The sequence below is a fragment of the Cetorhinus maximus genome, chromosome 18, assembly GCF_964194155.1.
Source record: "Cetorhinus maximus chromosome 18, sCetMax3.hap1.1, whole genome shotgun sequence".
In the NCBI taxonomy this organism is placed as follows: Eukaryota; Metazoa; Chordata; class Chondrichthyes; order Lamniformes; family Cetorhinidae; genus Cetorhinus; species Cetorhinus maximus.
In genome coordinates this window covers 74,806,950-74,829,288 of record NC_135896.1, presented here as the reverse complement: position 1 = coordinate 74,829,288, position 22,339 = coordinate 74,806,950, and the positions used below count along the sequence as shown (strand labels likewise).

The following is a 22,339-nucleotide window of genomic DNA, read 5'->3' as shown; positions in this document are numbered from 1 at the left end:
GGATTCAGGGTAATGTGGCAAACTGGATAAACGGTTGGCTTTGTAACAGGAAACAAAGGGTAATGGTCGATGGATGCCCTTGTGAATGGAAAGTTGTCTCAAGTGGTGTTCCACAGGGCTCTGTGTTGGGACACTTGCTGTTTGTGTTATATATTAACGATTTGGACGTGAACGTGGGGGGCACGATTGGGAAATTTGCAGATGACACAAAGATTGGCCGAGTAGTGGATAGTGTAGAGGATAGCCATAATCTCCAAAACGATATAGATGGGTTGGTGGAGTGGGCGGTAAAGTGGCAGATGGATTTTAACATAGACAAGTGTGAGGTCATACAGTTAGGGAGGTCAAACAGTTACAGGGATTACACAATAAATGGGAATATACTAAGAGGGGTAGATGAAGTGAGAGATCTTGGCGTACAAGTACACAGGTCCCTGAAGGCAGCATTTCAAGTAGACAAGGTTGTAAAGAAGGCATATGGAATGCTCTCCTATCATTGGTGGAGGTATAGAATATAAAAGTAAGGATATAATGTTGGAATTGTATAAAACACTGGTGAGGGCACAACTGGAGTATTGTGTGCGGTTCTGGTCACCACATTACAGGAAGGACGTAATAGCTCTGGAGAGAGTGCAGAGGAGGTTTACAAGAATGTTGCCAGGGTTAGAAAAATGTAGCTACGAGGAGAGATTGGATAGGTTGGGGTTATTTTCCTTGGAACAAAGAAGGCCAAGAGGTGACTTGATTGAGGTGTACAAAATTATGAGGGGAATAGATAGAGTGGACAGGATAAAATTGTTTCCCTTGATGGAGAATTCTAGAACCAGGGGACATAGATTCAAGATAAGTGGCAGAAGGTGTAGGGGGAACATGAGGAAGAACTTTTTTACGCAGAGGGCAGTGGGTGTCTGGAATTCGCTGCTGAAGTTGGTGGTAGAGACAGAAACTTTAAACTCTTTTTAAAAGTACCTGGATCTGCACCTAAAGTGCTGTAAGCTGCAGGGCTATGGGCCGGGTGCAGGAAGGTGGGATTAGAAAGGGCACCTGGGTGTCCTCGGGCTGTAATTTTTCTATTGTTCTATGGTTCTAAACTCATTCCAATTACCAACAGCCAGAGAGAAAAACATCACCTAGCAGGTGGCCTGTAAAGACAATTACTGATAAAGGTTCTGATTTAATGAAGAACCTGTACCAATTAAGCAGAGTCTGAGACAATGAGCTCAAGATATCATTCATTAAGACATGACAGCATGTCTCCCCTGTCCTAAACAAATGGTCAAAGGGAAATACCATAAAACATCCTTTTATCTTGGCAAGAAGTTATTAGAATAACAGAAATAAACTTTAATGAGGAGGATGGCCCTACAGGTAATCGGCATTTTAAGAAACCAGTCAGAGAATGGTGAGAAGTGACATCAATTAATGACCATCACCTTTGGGGCCAATCACAGACTGATCACGCACCTCTTAAGCCAATTAGAAAAGAGCCTCACCTCGTTTAGGCCAATCAGAATACAACATCATTGATCACGCTGTGGACTGTGGCTCGGAAAGAGTTAATAAGCAGCAGCTTTCACTGACCAATGCGTGATGAATTTGAAGCTGAATACTGCTGGTCAGTTGGAAGCAGAAGACGAGAGAATGAGAGTCAACCTACGCCCAAAGCTGAACCAGGAAGCAAGAACCGTAGTACGCCTGTAAATTCGCAGCTCTCCAGATAAATGCTCAGGATGCAGTGAAAAGTTGTACAGGTGGAGTTCAGTGTCAGGAATGTCACCCCAAGAACACAGATGCATTATAGGAAGATGTTTAACAATCTCACACAAGTTCTTAAAGTAGTCAGTTCAGCTTCAAGTGGCCTATCCCTACACTGCAGAAATGGTTTGATTCACTACGTTTCCATTGTCTACCTATCAACAATCTCTACCAATCAGTATTTTTCAAATCATATGCTTGTGAAGAATTGTCATCAGAAAGAAGTAATATAAGTGTCTTTATTGATGATTTCTACTTTTTACAATTTATATAAACGATTTGGATGAAAGGACCAAAGAAATGGTTGCCAAATTTGCTGATGATACAAAGGTAGGAAAGTAAGTTGCAAAGAGGACATAAGGAGGCTATAAAGGAATATAGATAGGTTAAATGAATGGACAAAGATCTGACAAATGGAGTATTTAGATTTCCACATTCCCATCCAACTCTGATAACCTATAAGAACATAAGAAATAGGAACAGTAGACCATTCGGCCCCTCGAGCCTGCTCCGCCATTCAAGAAGATCATGGCTGATCTTGTGAGTATAACGTGGGAAAATGTGAATTGTCCATTTTGGCAGGAAGAATAAAAAAGAAGCATATTGCCTAAACGGTGAGACATTGCAGAGCTCTGAGACACAGAGGAGTCAAGGCGTCCTTGTGCATGAATCGCAAAAGATTAGTATGCAGGGACAGCAAGTAATTAGGAAAGCTAATAGAATGATATTGTTTATTGCGAGGGGAAATGCATACAAAAGTAGGGAGGTTATGCTTCAGTTTTACATGGCATTGGTGAGACCACACATGGAGTTTTGTACAGTGTTGGTCTCCTTATTTAAGGAAGGATGTAATTGCATTGGAAGCAGTTCAGAGCAGGTTTACTGGACTAATACCTGGAATGGGAGGGTTGTCTTATGAGGGAAGATTGGACAGACTAGACTTTTCTCTTCTAAACTCCAGCAGGTACGAGGTGACTTGACTGAAACATACAAGACCCTGAGGAGTCTTGACAGGATGGATGTGGAAAGGATGTTTCCTCTTGTGAGACAATATAGTACTAGGGGTCACTGTTTAAAAATAAGGGGTCGACTATTTAAGACAGAGATGAGGAGAATTATTTTCTCTGAGGGTAGTGAGTCTTTGGAACTCTCCCTCAAAGGATGGTGGAAGCAGAGTCTTTGAATATTTTTAAGGCAGAGGTAGATAGATTCTTAATAAGCAAGGGGGTGAAACATTATCAGCAGTAGGTGAGGATGTGGAGTTGAGGTTACAATCAACTCAGCTATGATCTTATTGAATGGCGGAGAAGGCTTGAGGGTCCGAGTGGCCTACTCCTGTTCCTAATACGTATGTTCGCATGATTATTCTAATAAAAGGTCAACTATTTCTCTCACCATAGATGCAGCCAGAACTGCTAAGTACTTCCAGAATTTTCTGTTTGTATTTCAAATTTTACAGTATTTTGCTTTCGTAATTCAAGTATTTTGGCTGCAATGCCGAAAGTTTTGATCAACTCTGGATTGGCCAAGATACAAGATAACTAAAAGCATCCATGTGGTTTGAAATCACTAGTAAACTGGGATCATATCATATAGTGATTAAAAATATTTTCCATACTTCAGATTATGCATGCTACAACAGGATACTAAATTTTTCTACAGCAAGTTCAAAGCAATGTAGTTTATCAGAATCCATTCTAATCACATTCACTGACAGTGTAGAAAAGCTCCAATTTCAAACTGAGGTGTTAATGAGGAAAAGTTTGTTTCAATTTCTTGTGAAGTAACCAACTTTGAGTTTCAAAATAAAGAGCAGCGGAAATCCATCCAGATTTCAAAATCATCTCGATGGTGAAAAATGATAGGAAAACTAATACTGTATTCATAAAGATGAAAGCAAAATGCTGGAAATCTGAAATAAAAACGAAAAACTCAGCAAGTCTGGCAGCGTCCATGGAGAGAGAAACAGAGTTAACGTTTTGAGTCCATATGACTCTTCTTCAGCTCTGAAGAATCATATGAACTCAAAACGTTAACTCTGTTTCTCTCTCCATGGACGCTGCCAGACCTGCTGAGTTTATCCAGAATTTTTTGTTTTTATAACTGACTGTAAAAATAAGATTTATAAATATAAAGACCTATAAATGTAATGTTATAGTAAGATTGGATAGCGCTTCACAAAATTGAGTCTTTCCCTTCCCATATTTGGCAGCAGCCGACATCTATTGTCAATGGAGCCCAGTTGGCAGTATTGAGCAATGTACTTTATACCCATTCCAGGCACATACTTTCACTGAAACAATAGAAAAACAAAGTGGGGGGAAAAATCATGCTCATCTATATACAGAGTGTCATAAATCACTTTTTAGTACGACTATTTGCAATGGATAAAGTACTAACACGAGCACCCTCTGCCACAAGCAAGCTGCATCTTTTCTTGGACAGTACGGCCCTGATATTAAGTATGAGATTTGCTGGAAGCAGGGGAGTTAGACATCGTACGGGAACTCAAGAAATAAATTCAGTGTGCATGTCTGTAATATGTTAACACACGCACCATTACAATTTTACTTCTGGATATGGCGTCAATTGTGCATGCGGCAACAAGCGTGGTGCTGACCTGCAAGATGCAATTTCAACTTTGGTATTTGAAGGGCCAGCCCAAAGATGAAATTTGGAGGAGGAGCTAGCAGTTGGAAGCAAATGAGGAAGAACTTTGACAATGGATTCATAATGGTAAAAGGTTGCGTTCTGTTTTAATGACACCTCGCTTGATGTACTGAAAGCAATGAGGAGTTACTCTTCCCCAGCAAAGGGAGAAAGAAAACTGCTGCTGCCACAAAGCAGGCATGGCTGAAAGTGGCCCAGGAGATCAACAACAGGAACAATGCACCACACTCTTGGACTCAGTGCGGGGAGTACTTTAACAACCTTAGCAGGTCAGGAAAGGCAAGTCCCACTTCGTGCATCAACCACTACCATCTTCCACTCTGTCTTGTCAAACCTACTCCATCACATCACTTCTCACTTAACTTGGAAGGGCACCCATCTCTCTCGTTCTATGCACTTCTTCGTATCACCATTTATCCATCCACCACTTCCACTCATCCTTCATGGCAAGTTTCATGAAACTTGGGAAACTCATGGATGCGCCATTAAATTTAAAATTCTGTTGAAATAATCGCTTGAATTGAGCAATTAGCATATGTTAACCTACTAGCCCCAAAGTGTTTGCACACAACCACCCCAACATGCCTGAGTTAAACACAGAAGTCAGAGGATTGAAGCTGACTTCCAGACAGATTTGTATTTTTTGCCAACCTTAACACCCCATTTGCACCTAAACCCACTCCTCCATATTAAAATTCCACCCTATGACCCTGATATTATAGAGATTTGGGGGAGCAGGATCATTGCAGCTGGGAAACCCAGAAGTGCAGGTAACCCAGATTTAAATTTAAACTTTCTTCATCCATTTCCTGCTGGCAGCCAGCCAGATTAGAAGACTGATATGCAAAGAAGAGAGGAGGGAGGGAGAGATCGATGGCCAGATGGTGGGGAGATATCTGAGGGTGATTGAAATTGGGGAGCGATCGGAGGGTGATGAAGATTAGAGAGAGATTAGAAATTCAAGGCCTTGCAGAGGTTGAAGTGGGGAAAAAATTAGAGGCCTTGGGGAGGCAGGGTCACCAGTGTTGGGAGGGGGTTGGTGGTGGTGTGGAGGTGGTGTCAGCTAATCAGTGGGAAAGAAGGTTACCTTGATGGGCTAAGGGGAAGCACTCCTGTGCTGGAAAGGGACTTAACCGTTGGATCCAGCTGTTCTTGCTTCTCTCCAGCTGCCAGGTTTCCTGAGCCTTGGAAACCCAGCCAGCAGACATTAAATCTAAAAGCCTGCTAAAATGAGATGCGCAACCCCTTTTAAATATTTAAATTGCAAACCCACCTCTGGGGGGCATGATAGATATACACTACTGCTCCAATCTCCCTCCCCCCACCAACCCCACAGCCACCAACAGACCTCCATTAAAACCCAGATTGGCATCAGACGTCTAATTTCTGCAATTAGAAACCTCTTCTCACCCCACTAATTCTGGAGATTTAAAATTGACCCATGTGTCTTATGATCATAAAGTGCTTTCTGTTAAATAAATTGCTAAGCAATGTACACGGTTTAAACACACTCGCCAATTTGCAATGTATTTAAGAATTTCCATGCATTAATGACGTCCAAAAGATTGCATTTTATAAATCCTACCTTTGCTTTGCTTTCCTCCACAACAAATTTACGAAGTCTTTGTCCTCTTCCTACAGAGAATCTTTGACCTGCATCTGTTTCACAACCTCGAAGATTGCTCGCTCCACCAAAAACCCGTTTCTCACTTACCACCCTCTTTTCCTGCAAATACCAATTGGTACAAATAAATCAAACAATAGAAACAATTAAAAGAAGCAATATGCACACTTATGCTACAGCTCACAACAAAGGTTATTACATGAGAACAGGAAATTGTTTTTTGAAAACTCAGGCATTTTATTAATACACATATCCACAAAATAGGCATATGTATGAAGTAAGTACAAAAATAATTGAGTCATGTAAATCAGCTGCTCTTATGCACATTTTAAATTTGCTGTCAGGCATATTGAAATTTGTGATTTTAACAATAAAAACTTATTTATTCTCCCTTCCTTAAATAACCTATCTAACCCATCTTCAAATATCTTGCCTATTCAGTTATAGCTAGAGCATCTCTGACCATGGTTTTTCTTCCCAACCAATACTATCACTCTGGAGTACTCCAGGAATCCATCCTTTGCCTGCTCCTAATCCTTGTGTACATGATGCATCATGGTGACACCATTCAGTCACATTGTACCCTAATCACCTCTAGCTCCAGCTCCTATCACCTCTCTCAATCCATCCATTGTCTCTGTCAAATTCCTTGTCTGAAATCCAGTCTTGGACAAGCCATAAACTCCTCCAGCTAATCGTTGGGAAGGTTAAACCTGTCATCTTATGCCCAAGCAATAAGCTCCCAGCCACTCTCTCTGGCTGCACCAAAAACTTTACCCAGTTACAGGAACCCTGTCCAATTATAGAATAGGCCCGGTTTACAGTGCTTGTTGCCATGGATACAAGAGTAAGCTTGGGGGAAAGCACAAATTGTAAAATATTTATTTCACCCAATTATAGAAAACTTAATCTCAGTGCAGAATTTAGGAATTTTAACTATTTACAAATGAAATAAAGATGCAAGAACAATAGAGTTGTGATAATTCGTGACTTTAGTTACCCTAATGTAGACTTGGACAGTAACACTTGTTATTCTTTCACGGGGTGTGGGCGTCGCTGGCAAGGCCACCATTTAATGACCACAAGAGGGTGGTGGAGAGCCACCTTCTTGAACCACTGCAGGCCATGAGGTGTAGGCACACCCACAGTGCTATTAGGAAGTTCCAGGATTTTGACCCAGCAACAGTAAAGGAATGGCGATTTAGTGCCGAATAAGGATGGTGTGTGGCTTGGAAAACCATATTGACTTTGTCTGATCATGCTATGATTTTCTAAGTGCACTATTAAGACTTCCTTAATAATAGATTACAGCACTTTCCTGCAAGTAATGTCAAGCTAACTGGCCTGTAGTTCCCTGTTTTCTCTCTCTCTCTCCCTCCTTTCTTGAATAGCAGTGTTACATTTGTCAACTTCCAATCCACGAGGACCATTTGAGAATCTAGGGAATTTTGAAAAATCTAACTTTCTGCAACAATCTCTTTTTGAACCCTAGGATGTAGACCATCAGTTCTTGGGGATGTCAGATTTTAGTCCCATAAGTTTCTCCAGTGCTTCTCTGATTATATAAATTACTTTAATTTCCTCTCTCTCATTAGCTGCTATTTCTGTTATGTAACTTGTGTCTTATATTGTGAAGACAGAAAATATTCGTTCAATGCCTCAGCCATTTCCTCATTCTCCATGATAATTTCTCCTGTCGCTGCTTCTAAGGGACCAACATTTATTTTAGCTGCTCTCCTTTTTATATACATGTAAAAACTCTGACAATCTGTTCTTATATTCCTGGCTAGTTTACTTTCATTCTATTTTTCCTTTTTTATGGACTTTTTGGTGGCCCTTTTCTGGTTTCTAAAACACTCCAAATCCTCAGACTTACTACTATTCTTTACAACATTATAAGCCTCTTCTTTTAATCTAACACTATTCTTAATATCCTCAGTAAGCCACAGATGGATCTGTCTTGCTGAGTTTTTGGTTTTCAATGGAATGCAATTTTGTTGAACATTTTGAATTGTCTCTCGAAACATTTCCCACCGTTTACTTACCACCATACCTTTTAGTCTATTTACCAAATCAGCCTTAGTCAGCTCTCCTGTCATACCAATATAATTGGCTTTGATTAAATTTAAGATTCTTGTTTGCAATTGGAGAATGTCACTGGAGAATGTCGCTTTCAAACTTAATGTGAAATCAAATTGTATTATGATCATTATTTCCTTGAGGACCTTTTACTGAGATTACTAACTAACCCTGCCTCAGAGCACAATACTAGATGTAAAATAGCTTTATCCTTAGTTGGTTCAACAATCTATTGCTCCAGGAAACTGTCATGAAAGCATTCTACAAACTCGTCTTTCAGATCACCTTTGTCAATTAGTCTTGTTTGGTCACTGTGAAGATTAAAGTCCCCCACAATTATTACATTGCCTTTATTACAAACTGAACAAAATTGTTTTTAACGTTCTGTCCAATAGTTACAGGATTAATAAACTACTCCCACCAGCATTTCTGGACCTTTCTATTCCTAACCGCCACCCATACTAAGTTTACTTCCTGTTCTTCTGAATCAAGATCCTTTATCATTAACTTCCTTATATAATTTTTTACCATCAGGGCTACTCATCCTCCTTTTCCATTTTGTCTGTCTTTTCGAAATGTTGTGTACCCTGGAATACTTATTTCCTTACCTTGGTCACCTTGTAACCAGATCTCTTTAATGACGGTTAGATCTAAACCATTTATCACTATTAGTGTTGCTTGTTCATCTATTTTATGGTGGGTGTTTTGCAGATTCAGATAAAGAGCATTTCAAGTTATATCTTTACTACTATTCTCTGCATGTTATTTCTTATTTATGGATGCATTATTACCATTTAGCTCTCGGTCTTTCCTGTCCCAGTCTGCTTGTTTTTCTCTACATCGCTACACTGTTCTATTGTCTCAACTTTTCTCTTTGGATTTCTAAATCTCCTTTACCCTGAAGCCTCTCGCACCCAGTTAGTCTAAAGCCCTATTCACAGCCCTAGTTATACAATTCACCAGACACTGGTCCTAGTCCAGTTTAAATGGAGCCATCCCAACAAAACAGCTCCCTCTTTCCTGAGTACTGGTGCCAGTGTGCCATGAATCAAAATCCCTTAATCCCACACCACTGTGAGCCAGGCGTTTAATTCTCGAGTTTAATAACTTCAGACCATGAACTCTGTCCTCCATTTTGACTTTTCTTCTTCCCCCCACCCCCTTGCCCCAAGTGCCAGTTTGTAATTTGTTTTCATGTTTTTGCTTTCACACAGAGCAGACAGAGCTGACCTTTATTCTGCTATTAACACCTGCTCACCATTATCTTTGGCTTTTGTTCCATGACATCTTTGGTATTTAATCTCCCCCACCCTCTAATCTATCCCTGACCTTCCCTTTTGTTCCACCTGACCCTCCTCTCCTCCCTTTTCCAACATTATAAAATCCATCACATATCTAATTTTCAGTTCTGAGGAGGGCTAGAAAAATAAATTCTATTTCTCACTCCCCAGATGCTGCCAGACCTCCAACAATCATCAATTTTAAAAAAAACTCTGCTAATCATCAAGTTTGTGGCAGCTTGCTGTATGAAAATTGGCTGTGTTATGACTGCTAGACATTATAAGGTGGTTATGTTTTAAATTGTCGCTTAATTCAAGATAAAATTGAGTCGTGAAAAGGGACTTGTGACCTCCTATAGTTCTGCCTGGTGGTAAGTTTGACAGATCTGGTTGCCATGGGGACCAGGGGCCCAGGTCAAGTCCTATTCAAACCAAAGTGTCAGCTTTCACACCTGGATACAACGAAAGGAGCAACTGGCTTTGCAGAGACCCTGGAGACAGACAGAGAGAAAGAGACAGACAGAGAGAGACAGAGAATGCAAAAGAGAGAGGAAAGCAGCTGCTGTGGATAGTAGGAGAAAAGACTGTTGTCTGTTAGCCACCAGGCAGATTTGTGGTGGGGGCTCATTCTCTGGTAAAAGAGATGGACCTGTGGAGATTTAAGGACACTGGAAGATTCACTCTGGCATGGCAGGCAGGAGCCGGCACTGGAATGTGCCTTGCTGCTGGAAGTTCCATTCGGGGATTCTCAGAAGACTGAGGGAAACTACTTTTGACAGACACTGGAGGTTACAATTCAGTGAAATGGAGAGGTGCGAGACTGTTGGAACCTGGGAGTAACTTGAACTGGTTCCTGTAAAGGTTACAATTCGTAACATGTAACATATAAAAAAAGCCTAGGGTTTTTGGTCATGTTAGGAAGTTAAAAGGAGGAAATCGTTTCTGTAGTCTTAGTTTAGTTGCCTACTATATAATGATTTTTGATGTTGCTTTTAGTGTGATAGTTACAGTAAAAGTCTTAAAACGTGAAATTTTATTGTGTGATCCTTTGAGTCAGTCACTGGGAATTAAAATCTTAAAATTATCGGTCTCTACAGGGCTCATAACAGGTGTCATGTTTACTACATTACAACAGCTACTACATTTAAAAAGTACTTTAGTGACTAAAAAGAGCTTTGGGATGTTCTGGGCTCACAAAAAAGACAGTATAATACAAGCCTTTCTTATTTTTTACTGAAACGGCTAGCATTACTGAAAGTTTGTAAGTCACCTGGTCCAAATGGAACATATCCTAGGTTGCTGAAAGAACCAAAGATCCAAATGACCGAGGCACTGATTACAATCTTTCAATCTTCATTGGGCATAGTAACAGAGGACTGGAGAATTGTTAATGTTATATTATTATTCATGAAAGGGGAGGTGGTTAAACCAGGAAACAAGCCAGTCACTGACTTCGATGGTGGGAAAATTATTGGAAACCATTACCAGGAACAAAATAAACTTTCATTTGGAAAGGATGGGTTAATTAAGCAGAGTCAGCATGGATTTGTTAAAGGCAAATCTTGTCTAACTTGATTAAATTCTTTGAGGAGGTAACAGAGAAGGCTGATCGAGATAGTGCCGAAGATGTTGTATATATGAATTTTTGGAAGGCATTCCACAAAGTGCCACACAGGAGAGTCATTAGGAAGATGGAAACCAAAGAATTAAGGGGAAGTGGCGGTATGGAGACAAAATTAGCTCAGTGACAGGAAGCAGATGGACGGATGGATGATTTTCAGAGCGGAAAATGCCATGGTGTTCCCAAGGGTCAGCTTTGTGCCCATTACAATTTTTTCAATTCTTAGAAACAATAGACCCAGGGTGCAGGGAGAAGCATCATAAAATATGCAAATGAGATGAAACTTCGCAACATCATAGATAGTAATAAGGTTAGTTGTAGGCTTCAGGATGACAGACAAGATGGTGAAATGGGCAGGAGCTTGGCAGCTGGAGTTCAATGCAGAAAAGATAGAAGTGATGCACTTTGGGAGGATTAAAATGGAAAGACAGTATTATTAACAAACATCAAGAAGCTGGACACCATCCAGGACAAACCACCCTGCTTGTCTGGCACCCCATCTACCACCTTAAATATTCACTCTCTCCACCACAGGCACACAGTGGCAGCAGTATGTACCACCTACAAGATGCTCTGCAATAACTCATCAAGGCTCCTTCGACAGCACCAAATCCACGACCTCTATCACCTAGAAGAACAAGGGCAACAGAGGCATGGGAACACCACCATGTTCAAGTCTCCCTCTAAGTCACTCACCACCCTGGCTTGGAACTATATCACATTCCTTCACTATCACTGGGTTAAAATCCTGCAACTCCTTGCCAAACTACACTCTGGAGGTACCTACACCAAATGGACAGCAGTGGTTCAAGAAAGCGACACATCACCTTCTGACGGGCAATTAGGGATGGACAATAAATACTGGCCTTACCAATGGCACTCTCAGGCCGAGCGAGGGCACAAGAGCGCGAGGGTGCAGAGGGGGGAGGAAAAGGAGGAGAACCTCAGCCCTTGCAACTGACCAATAAGCTCAAGGTTCTTGTAGCTTGTGTGGACAAAAGTGAGGGCTGCAGTGTGGATGAGCAGGTTGACCATGGTCAAATGGTACAGGAAGCCTTTCAAGTGGGGGAACATAGTGAGGGACAGTATAGACAGGGGGATATGCACTCTTCTCTGCAGCCAAAAGCGAGGATCCATAAGGCTGTTGTCTGCTGGTACCAGAGTTCGAGATATCTGCTTAGGGCTGGAGAGGAACTTGCAGAGGTCGGGGTGGGGGGTGGGGGGCGGGTTAGCAGGAAGGATCCAATCATTGTGGTCCATGTAGGTACCATTGACATAGGGAGAACTAGGAAAGAGGTTGTGCATAGAAAGTATGAGGAGCTAAGGCACGAAACTAAAAACCAGAACTTCAAAAGGTAATAATCTCTGGATTATTACCTGAGCCACATGCAAATTGGCATTGGGTAAATAAGATTAGAGAAATGAATGCGTAGCTCAAGGCTGGTGTGGGAGAAGTGGGTTCCAGTTCATAGGGCACTGGCACCAGTACAGGAGAAAAGTGGGGGCTGTACCGTTAGGACAGCCTACACCTGAATTGTGCTGGGATCAGTGCTCTAGCGAGCTGCATAACTAGGAAAGTAGAGAGGGTTTTAAACTAAATAGTGGGGGCAAGGGATTACATCTGGGAAGATGCAGTATATCAAAAGAGTAGAGAAAAGGCAAGAGAAAAATATATTAATATGGGAAATGATAAACAGACCACGACAGGAAGGGACAGAGTACAAATCTAAGAGTGACTCGGCAGATAAAGCTAGAGATTCCAAAAATAATTAAAGGGCAAAACTAAAGGCTCTGTATCTGAATGCATGTAGCATTCGAAGCAAAACAGATGAACTGATTGCACAAATAGAAATAAATAAGTACGATCAAATTGCCATTACAGAGACATTGCTGCAGGATGACATAGATTGGGACCTGAATATTGAAGAGTACATGACATTTAGGAAGGACAGGAAGCTAGGAAAAGGTGGAGAGGTGGCTCTGTTAATTAATGATGGTATTAGCACAATAGAGAGGGATGACCCAAGTTCAGGAAACCAGGATGGAGAAGCGATTTGGATAGAGAAATCATAAACACAAGGAGTCACTTGTGGTAGTGGTGTACAGGCTCTGTAACAGTACCCACACAGTAGGACAAGGTATAAAGGAAGAAATAACGGGAGCCTGTCAGAATGATACGGTGCTAACCATGGGAGATTTTAATCTACATAGGCAAAGGTAGCCTATGGAGGAATTCATAGAATGTTTTTGGGATTGTTTCTTAGAGCAGCACGCTCTGGCGCCAACCTGAGAGCAGGCTGGAATACTGCATAACGAGATAGGATTAATTAATGGCCTCAGTGAAGGCACCCCTAGGTACCTGCAATCATAATATGATTGAATTTTGAGGGAGACGAGTATTTTAAACTTAAATAAGGACAATTAGGAGGGTATGAAAGCAGAGCTAACTACAGTGAGCTGGCAAACTAGGTTGGAATGGAATAATAGAGACATTCCAAGGAGAAAGAAAAATTCCAAGGGGAGGATCCGCCATGCATGGTTAACTAAAAAAGTCAAAGATAGTATCAATCTTAAAGAAAAAGCATATAATTGAACAAGGATGGGTGGCAGGTCAGAATATTGGACAGAATGTAAAAACAGCAAAGATTGACAAAGATTAATAAGGTGGAAAAAATTAGAGTACGAGAGAAAGCTATCCAGACATATAAAGATGGATAGTAAGAGTTTCCATAGATGCTTAAAAAAGGAAAGTTAAGAAATTGAGTGTTGGTCCTATAGAAAGAGTCTGGGGAATTAATAATGGAAAATATGGAGATGGCAGATGAATTGAACAGGTGTTTTGCATTGGCCTTCACAATAGAAGCAACATCACAAATAGCTATAAAACAGGAAATGGAAGGAGGGAGGAACTCAAGAAAATTACAATCACCACGGAAGTGGTACTGAGCAAATTTTTGAACTGTCAATTTCCTGGGTCCTGATGTACTTCATCCCAGGGTCTAATTAGTGTCAAGTGAGATAGTTCACGCATTGGTTTTAATTTTCTAAAATTCCCTAGAGATTCAGGGAAGGTTCCATTCGTTTGCAAAATAGTGAATGTAACTCCTTTATTCAAAAAGGGAGAGACACAGAAAACTACAGGCCAGCTAGCTTAACATCTGCCAGTGGAAAATATTAGAAGCTATTATTAAAGACATTATAGCAGGGCACATGGAAATATGTACGGTAATCAGGCAGAGTCAACATGGTTTTATAAAAGGGAAATCATGTTTAATCAATTTATTGGAGTTCTTTGAAGTAGTAACATGTGCTGTGGATAAAGGGGAATTGGTGGATGTACTGTACTTAGAATCCAGAAGGCATTTGATAAGCTGCCACATCAAAGGTTATTATGGAAAATAAAACTCAACATGTAGGAGGTATCATATTGGCATGGATAGAAGATCGGCTAGCTAACAGGAAACTGTAGGCATAAATTGATCATTTTCTGGTTGGCAAGATGTAACTAGTGGTGTGTCACAGGGATCAGTACTGGGGCCTCAACTGTTTACAATTTTATGTATATGACTTGGACAAAGGAACTGACGGTATGGTTGTTAAATTTGCTGATGACAAAGATAGGTAGGAAAGTAAGCTGTGAAGAGGACATAAGGATGACAAGAGGACAAAGAGATATAGATAGGTTAAGTGAGTGGGCAAAGATCTGGCAAATGGAGTATAATGTGGGAAAATGAGAAATTGTCCATTTTGGCAAGAATAATAAAGAAACCAGTGAGAGATTGCAGAGTTGAGGTGCAGAGGGATCTGGCCGTTCTCATGCATGAATCGCAAAAGGTTAGTATGCAGGTACAGCAAGTAATTAGGAAAGCTAATAGAATGTTACCATTTATTGCGAGGGAAATTGAATACAAATGTAGGGAGGTTATGCCTCAGTTATACAGGGCATTGGTGAAACCACACGTCTGGAGTACTGTGTACAGTATTGGTCTCCTTATTTAAGGAAGGATGTAAATGTGTTGGAAGCAGTTCAGAGAAGATTTACTAGATTAATACCTGGAATGGGCAGGTTGCCTTATGAGTAAAAGTTTCACAGGCTAGGCTCCGCTGCAGTTTAGAAGAGTAAGAGGCAATTTGACTGAAACATATGATCCTGAGGGGTCTTGACAAGGTGGATGTACAAAGGGTGTTTCCTCTAGTGGGAGAATCTTGAATTAGGGGTCACAGTTTAAAATTAAGGGGTCACCCATTTAAGACAGAGATGAGGAAAAAAAATTTCTATCGGAGGATTGAGTGTCTTTGGAGCATTCTTCCCCAAAATGCGGTGGAAACAGAGTCTTTGAATATTGTTAAGACAGGGGTAGATAGATTCTTGATAAGCAAGGAGGTGAGAGATTATCAGGTATAGGTGGCAATGTGCAGTTGAGGTTACAATCAGATCAGCAATGATCTTATTGAATGGCGGGGCAGGCTCAAGGGGTCGAGTGGCCTACTCCTGCTCATAAGCTCCTATGTTTGTATTTAAGGCCAAGCACGCTTTTTGATCTCTCAGGGAATCAAGGGATCTAGATCATGGACAGGGAAGTGGAGTTGAAGCTCAAGAACAGCAATAATCACATTGAATGGCAGAGTAGGCTCAAAGGGCTTCATGGTCTTCTCTTGGTCCTATTTCTTGTGTTATGTTGGCAGAGACCCTTGGTGTCCACATACCCTATTACTTTTAAGGATTTACCTAAGTTGATAAGGTGGTTAAAAAAGCAACTGAGTTTATAAATACAAGCACAGAATATAATGCTGTGACCAAAATGAGAGGAGTGCAGGCCATATCATTAATTTAAAAGTTTAATTTTCTCACCAAAATAGCCAATTTCCCCTACTGTGTCCAGAATAAAAAAAAAGTCTTTAACCAGGCTTCTTTCAATAAACTCAGAATGGTTGTTTATTATAAAACAAAACTTTTTAACAAGTTACAACGGGTTAACACACAATTATAATTGGGAAGTATAGCTATCCATCTCTTCCTAAAGAACTTGCCCAGCAAACACACACATACAGGCAAACAAAGGAAGAACAGATAAGTGTCTCTCTGCCGTGATGGACTTTAGAGGATGGGCGTTATAAAATAAAGGATAAAGTTCGCAGCATCCAAACGCTGTTGACATGGAATTCCCTCATGTGAAGACGGGCCACTGGTCCAGGTGGACATCTGGAAGGTCTCACCGACTGGTCTCAGCTTTGCAGATCCAAATGCAGACCAGTTATACTCAGGTGAGGGTTCTCTGGCTGGAGGTTGATAGCCCCACACAATTTTTAGGCAAGGTAGAGACAGAGCACCAGTTAGAGTAGCCTTCCTTCCTCAGCTTGTTCCCCAACATGACTGCCTTCAAAACCAGCAGGTTTAAAACTTAAGTTTTTTTTTCTCTCTGCCATGCGATTTCCAGCAAGTTACCAGCCTTTGGTTTTCTTCAGTTTTTTTCCCCATCAATTAAAGTAATTACAGTTCAAAACAAAACCAGGGCCAGGATATTTAGGTCGGTGAGGGGGTGGGTGGGATAACATCAGGCGGAACTCCCAACATCACCCAGCGTCATTTCAATTTTCAGGTCGGCGGGAGCGCAGCCGAATCAGCTGTGCGTCTGCCGACCTGTCAACAGCCTATTGAGGCCATTTAAAAACTAATTCAACTAATTAATGGACCTGCCCATCTAACCTTAAGGTAGGCGGGCAGGCCGGGAGCCCTGGCGGGCTTCAGAAAAAGCATGAAACCTCATCCACGGGCGGGATGAGATTTCATGAGGGTTTTTAAAAATTTAATAAAAGTTTGATTAAAAGTGATGGACATGTCCCAACTCATGTGACAGTATCACATGAGGGGACATGTCAGGGAAATTTTATTTTTGTACATTTACCATTTTTAAATTTGGCACCCATCTCCCCGAGGCAGCACTTAGCTGCTCTCAGCTGAGGGAATCCCCCCACCTGCACAGGGAGCGCATAGCCTTAATTGGCCGACCCACGTAAAATGGCAACACGCCCCCGATCGGAGGCGCGTCTGCATGCGCCCACTCCTGCCCTTCCCCTCCACCGACAAGGGGAAAATTCTTCCCCAGATCTCAAGTACCATAAAGTTCAGCTGATTTCTGGGAAGAGGCCTGTTTGTTGACAGTTCCAAGGTGAACTTATGACCTTTTGAGAAAAAAAACCCAGGTCAGCAGCTCAATGTACAAATAATGCCAAGTCCTTCCACTTTGTAAAAGAAAAATTCAGTCTTGAGAGATATGATTCCAACAGTAAAAATAAGAGTTCATGCAATGACTATATAAATTACTGGTTAAGCAGCTGCTTGTCCAGTACTAAACATAAGGACATAAGAAATAGGAGCAGGAGACGACTATACAGCCCATCAAGCCTGCTCCACCATTCAGTACAATCATGGCTAATCTTGGATTTCAATTCCACTTTCCCACCGGCTCTCTATGTCCCTTGAATCCCTTAGACACCAAATGATGGTGTACCCACAACCCTCCGGGGTAGAGGAGTCAAATATTCACAGCCCTCATCTCAGTCCTAAATGACCGGCCCCTTACCCTGAAATTGTGCCCCCTTTTTCTAGATACCCTAGATAGGGAGTAAAACATCTCAGTATCCACCCTGCAAAGTCCCTTCATAACCTTGAATGTTTCAATGAAATCATATCTCATTGTTCTAAATTCCAAAGAATATAGATCCAATTTACTCAGCTCCTCATCCCAGGCACCAATCTAGTGAACTTTCACTGTACTGCCTCCAATGCAAGTGTATCTTTCCACTGTGGGTCACATTTCAGAAAAGATGTCAAGGCCTAGAAAGGGTATAGAAGGAGTTTACCAGTATGTTACCCAGGATCAGGGACTTCAGTTGTGAGGAGTGGTTGGAAAAGTTAGGACAAGTTCTCCATGGAGCTGAGAAGATAAATAGGTGAACTATTTGAGGTTTTAAAGATGATCAACACTTCTGATAGAATAGATAATAGATCAATGATTTTAAATCATTGGAAAAAATATCTAGATGAACTGAATTTTTTTCACTCAGTTATCAGGATCTGGAACACTGGCCTGAAACGGTGGTCTAAGCCGATTACATAAATAATTCGAAAAGGGAGTTGGACAGGACTTGAGGTTGAGGAACTTACAGAAGCATGGACAAAAACGGGCTTTTGAAAGATTAGTCATACTTAACCCCAAAGAGCCAGCATGGGCATGACAGACCAAACGGTCTCCTTCTGTGCTATGGTTTCTATGAAAACTAAGGTTTCCTGGATGACTAAATGCATAGAGATTCAAATTAAAATAGAAAATGAAGACATATGACAAACGTAAGATTTATAATATAGAATCAAGCCAAATACACAAAGTATAGATCTAAACAAAAAGGATGGGATGCATCCTAGGTCTACCCACCGCTCTCATTTTTTTGCACTAAGTTGACTTCCAGGCCTCCAATGCATCCAATATAAAATTCTCATTGCCTGATGCATCTCTATCTTCATAACCCCCTCCAGCCCTACAATCCTCCCAAAACTATCTATTCCTATAATTCTGGATCTGTGCATCCCCCACCCCTTCCTTGGCCCAAATTGACACCAGTTCAGGATCCACACTCTGAAATTCCCTCCCTAGACCTCTTTCACATCACTCTCCTCCTGAAAATCTACCTCTTAAATTTTTGATCACTCCTCCAAATATCTCCCCCTTTAACTCGGCGTCTATTTTTGTATGGTTATGCCACTCTGACACACCTTGGAACTTCTTGAGGTTTTTCACAATCCATCTGACCATCTCTGCATGATGCTTTACCTTATAGCCTTTTCTAATCAGATAATCCTTTCTGGAAAGCAGTAAACATAGATAGCATTGACTCTTTTGTAACAGTCTAATTAACAATTTTCCGAGGAAACTTTTATTTCAATCTCAAATGAGGCTGGTATCTATCATGTGAAGCACAGCCAGTAAGATCAGTTTAAACTGCATCGCTATTTGTCTACCATGAGATAACTATATTCATGTGTGGCCACAATAGAATTTACTCAGTGACTATTTTCAGTGTTGGAAGACAACAGGCTGATACATGTTATATCAATAAAAAAAACCTCAATTTATATAAAAAGTCCAAAAAAAATTCAAAAGAACCATGTGAGTTGCTTCTAGGAGACTGCCTCCAACCATCTTGCACTGCTTGACAAATGATACCAAGGCTGATTAGAAGCTGACTCCAAAGTTATACAGTCACTTCTGTGACGACACACTCCTTTGAATGAATGCAAGACTTGAAAGAAAGGATGAAATTAGTGGAGCCCACAGGAGTCGGTATGAAGGCGTGGTGGGGGGGAGGGAGGGGCGGGATGCGGGGAGAATTGGGCAGGAGTACCCACATTCAATTTCCAGGGTCATGTAAATCGTCCCCAATTAAGCTGGAGATGGGAAGGCCCAACACAGGAATCCAGCCCGCTGGTGGCGGGATGCCAGTTAGGCTCATTAACAAGCCACTTGATATCATTTATCCCTGACCCCAATGAAATTTAGTGGTGGATCAGGAATTTAACAGAACTCACACAAATCTCCCGAAGGCTGCCTAGCAATCCCTATTGGGTTTGGACTTGTTGGGGTGGAGGGCTTCCTTGTTGACACCAACTCAAAGCCCGAACTTCAGGAAGGGAGGTATTGTTGGGCTGAAGGCCACGCCCCTGTCCTTGCCTCGAAACCCCCTTCCCTTTACTTCTGGTGAACCCATCCCACCTCACTCACCTGTCTCCAGGAATCCAGTGGAGATCCTCGGGGTGGGCCTTGGAGCATTACCAGCAATAGCCACCACTCCCAGTAGCGCTGCCAGCAATGTAAATTGGTCAACAGCTCTCAGGGCGGGGTTTTGCCCTCCAGGGTCCTTGATACTATGGGAGGCCTGGCGCTGGCCAATTGAGTGCCTGAGTACACTTAAATCACGTATGACCTGCGCCACAGAAGCAGTGTGCATCTTCCACTGGTTCTCCAATCAGTGAGGGTCTCATGTTGCAAAAACTAAATTCTGCCCAAGGTGACTGGATGGTCTCAAAAGATGTATAAAATTGTGAATAGCATAAAGGAGGTAAATCCAGAACATAATCCAACAGAACTAGCAAAATGAAAATTTAAGACTGATGTCAAAAGCAGTTCAACATAATTATTAACACAAAGAGCTTGATGTTGTGATTGATGTGGGAGCGTAGAGATGTGGATATGGGGTTTGGGGGGTGGTTGGAAGGAGAAAGGAGGTAGAATCCAAAGTAGTTTTTTCTGCATTGATGAACTCAAGTGACAAATTGTCTTCATTATTTATAATATGTAGTATAACCAATGTTATTCCTCACTAATGATCCACAGGTTACAATAGTTTGTTCCAGCTTACAATTCAAAATTGTTCAAAATCCATCAGTCTAGTTCTGTGACATAAATCTATGCTTTTGCTATCACAAGAGATGGCAGGGAAAAAAAGCAGAAGGAAAGGATACAAGAATATCATGGCGGCAAATTGTTTCAAAAAACAATTTTTTTTCTGTCTTCCCCTGTAAACCTCTAATACCTACTGTCATCCATGGAAATCTAGTTGGTCACATACTACAGGACGAATAAATATACAGGCTTACAACAATATTAAAATATAACTTACATTTGGGGCTTTTGTAATAGTGATGGTGAGATTTTCGGGTCTGTTTTTTCGAGTGGTGACAGCCATTCCCTCCAGTTCTGCCCTTTTTTTGTCTTCTTCAATTTCCTGCAATAATCAAATACCACTGCCATTAGAAGTTAACAGGAATCAAAGCTCTTTGCAGCCCAACCTTAGGTTGCCCCTTCAATCCATATAGTGAAGGACAACTTGTCAAACCTCACTAAGATCACTGTTACTGGTAAGGGTAGAAGTTGGGATAAGTGAATGTACACTAATTTCAAAAGTAAACAACAGCCCAGAAGTCTAAATTGCATTTGCACCTCCCTAAAACAGTATGTTAATTTTAATACAGCACCAGTATCATAGTATCCTAAATAAACATGATAGTCTTGTCTTGAGCTGCATACTATACTTTTATGTTTCAAAATATCAAACACGGCTACTGCAAAATCAGATATAACAGCTCAAATGACAATATGATTTGCACTTAAAAGTTAAAAAATGGCAATCTACTGTTTACTTTTTGATCGTGTGCTTGTTTTGAAAATTTAATTTAAGCTGAATAAAAACTCAAAACATTTCACAATATGATAGTAACAGTCAATACTGCTGCCAAACCAAGGAGAAACAAGCACAAATGCAGTTTGGAGAGAGGGAATGAGGAGAAAAATGGAACCAACATTGCAGCATAAAGCAAAATTAGCTTTAATAAATACCTGATATCTTTTCATAAGTACTTCATTCTTTTTCCGCAAAGCTTCTATCTTTTTATCTAGTTCCGCATCCTTCTCTTCCTTCGTCTTTAAAATTACATCCACTGCTGCATCCTAGAAAGGAAAGGATGGAACATACGTCAGCAGCATCAGTGTTGATTAATTCACACAGAGCGAAGTTACAAAATATCAGGAAACATGGTGAAAAATTTGGATATAGTTAAAAAGGAAAAATTTGCAGGGCTATGGGGAATGCGGAGTGGGAAAAATGGGCTAGTTCTTTCAAACAGCCAGCACAGGCATGATGAGCCAAATAACCACCTCCTGTTGTTCTATGGGCAGAATTTTACACTCCCGGGCGGGAAGGTTCGCAGGCCAGGGAGCCCATAAAATGCCATGTACGCCTTTCCGACTGCTGCTGCCCCCACCACCTGGGGGAGGCTCACCCGTGTGTCAATTGAGGCTCTTAAATGGCCATTTCCTGCCTCCACCGCTATTTCGCGGCGACAAGTTGAGGCCAGCAAAGGGACGGAAAGCCAGCAGGTAACACTGCTTGGGCTTCGGGAAGGAAAAGGGACTGCTTCTTTTATGGGCCCCGTTTTATTGGAGGCTCTCCCAAGCTCCACGCAACCCCTGCAATTCTCTCCCCAACCCCCCCCACCCCCAGCTCCACACAACCCCTGCAATTCCCTCAATCCCCCTAGTCTCCTCGCCAGGGCCTGCCAGCCTGGCCTTGGTAATCCACACTGCACCCCCACCCACCTCTTTACCTTGCATCTGGCTTCTGCGACAAACGTTGTTGGGGACTGGACACAGCCCCAGCAGTGGTCACCATTCTCAATGGTGCTGCTGAGACCAGGCCACCTGATTGGCCAACAGTTCAAGGAAATGGGACTTCCTCCCCAGATGGGGCAGATGT

General features: G+C 41.5%; 1 protein-coding gene across 23 annotated transcripts in view; it reads right to left on the bottom strand.

Annotated features, from left to right (window-relative positions):
- Window positions 1-22,339, bottom strand: part of LOC144693263 (coiled-coil domain-containing protein 9-like) — a 273,976-nt gene that overhangs the window by 187,362 nt on the left and 64,275 nt on the right. For all 23 annotated transcript variants that reach the window (XM_078562955.1, XM_078562963.1, XM_078562980.1 and 20 more), the window contains 3 exons: window positions 21,424-21,534; window positions 20,708-20,812; window positions 6,011-6,151 (listed from right to left, as the gene is read on the bottom strand). In XM_078562955.1, the coding sequence (XP_078419081.1) occupies window positions 6,011-6,151; window positions 20,708-20,812; window positions 21,424-21,534 (357 nt within the window). The remainder of the gene's footprint in view (window positions 1-6,010; window positions 6,152-20,707; window positions 20,813-21,423; window positions 21,535-22,339) is intronic.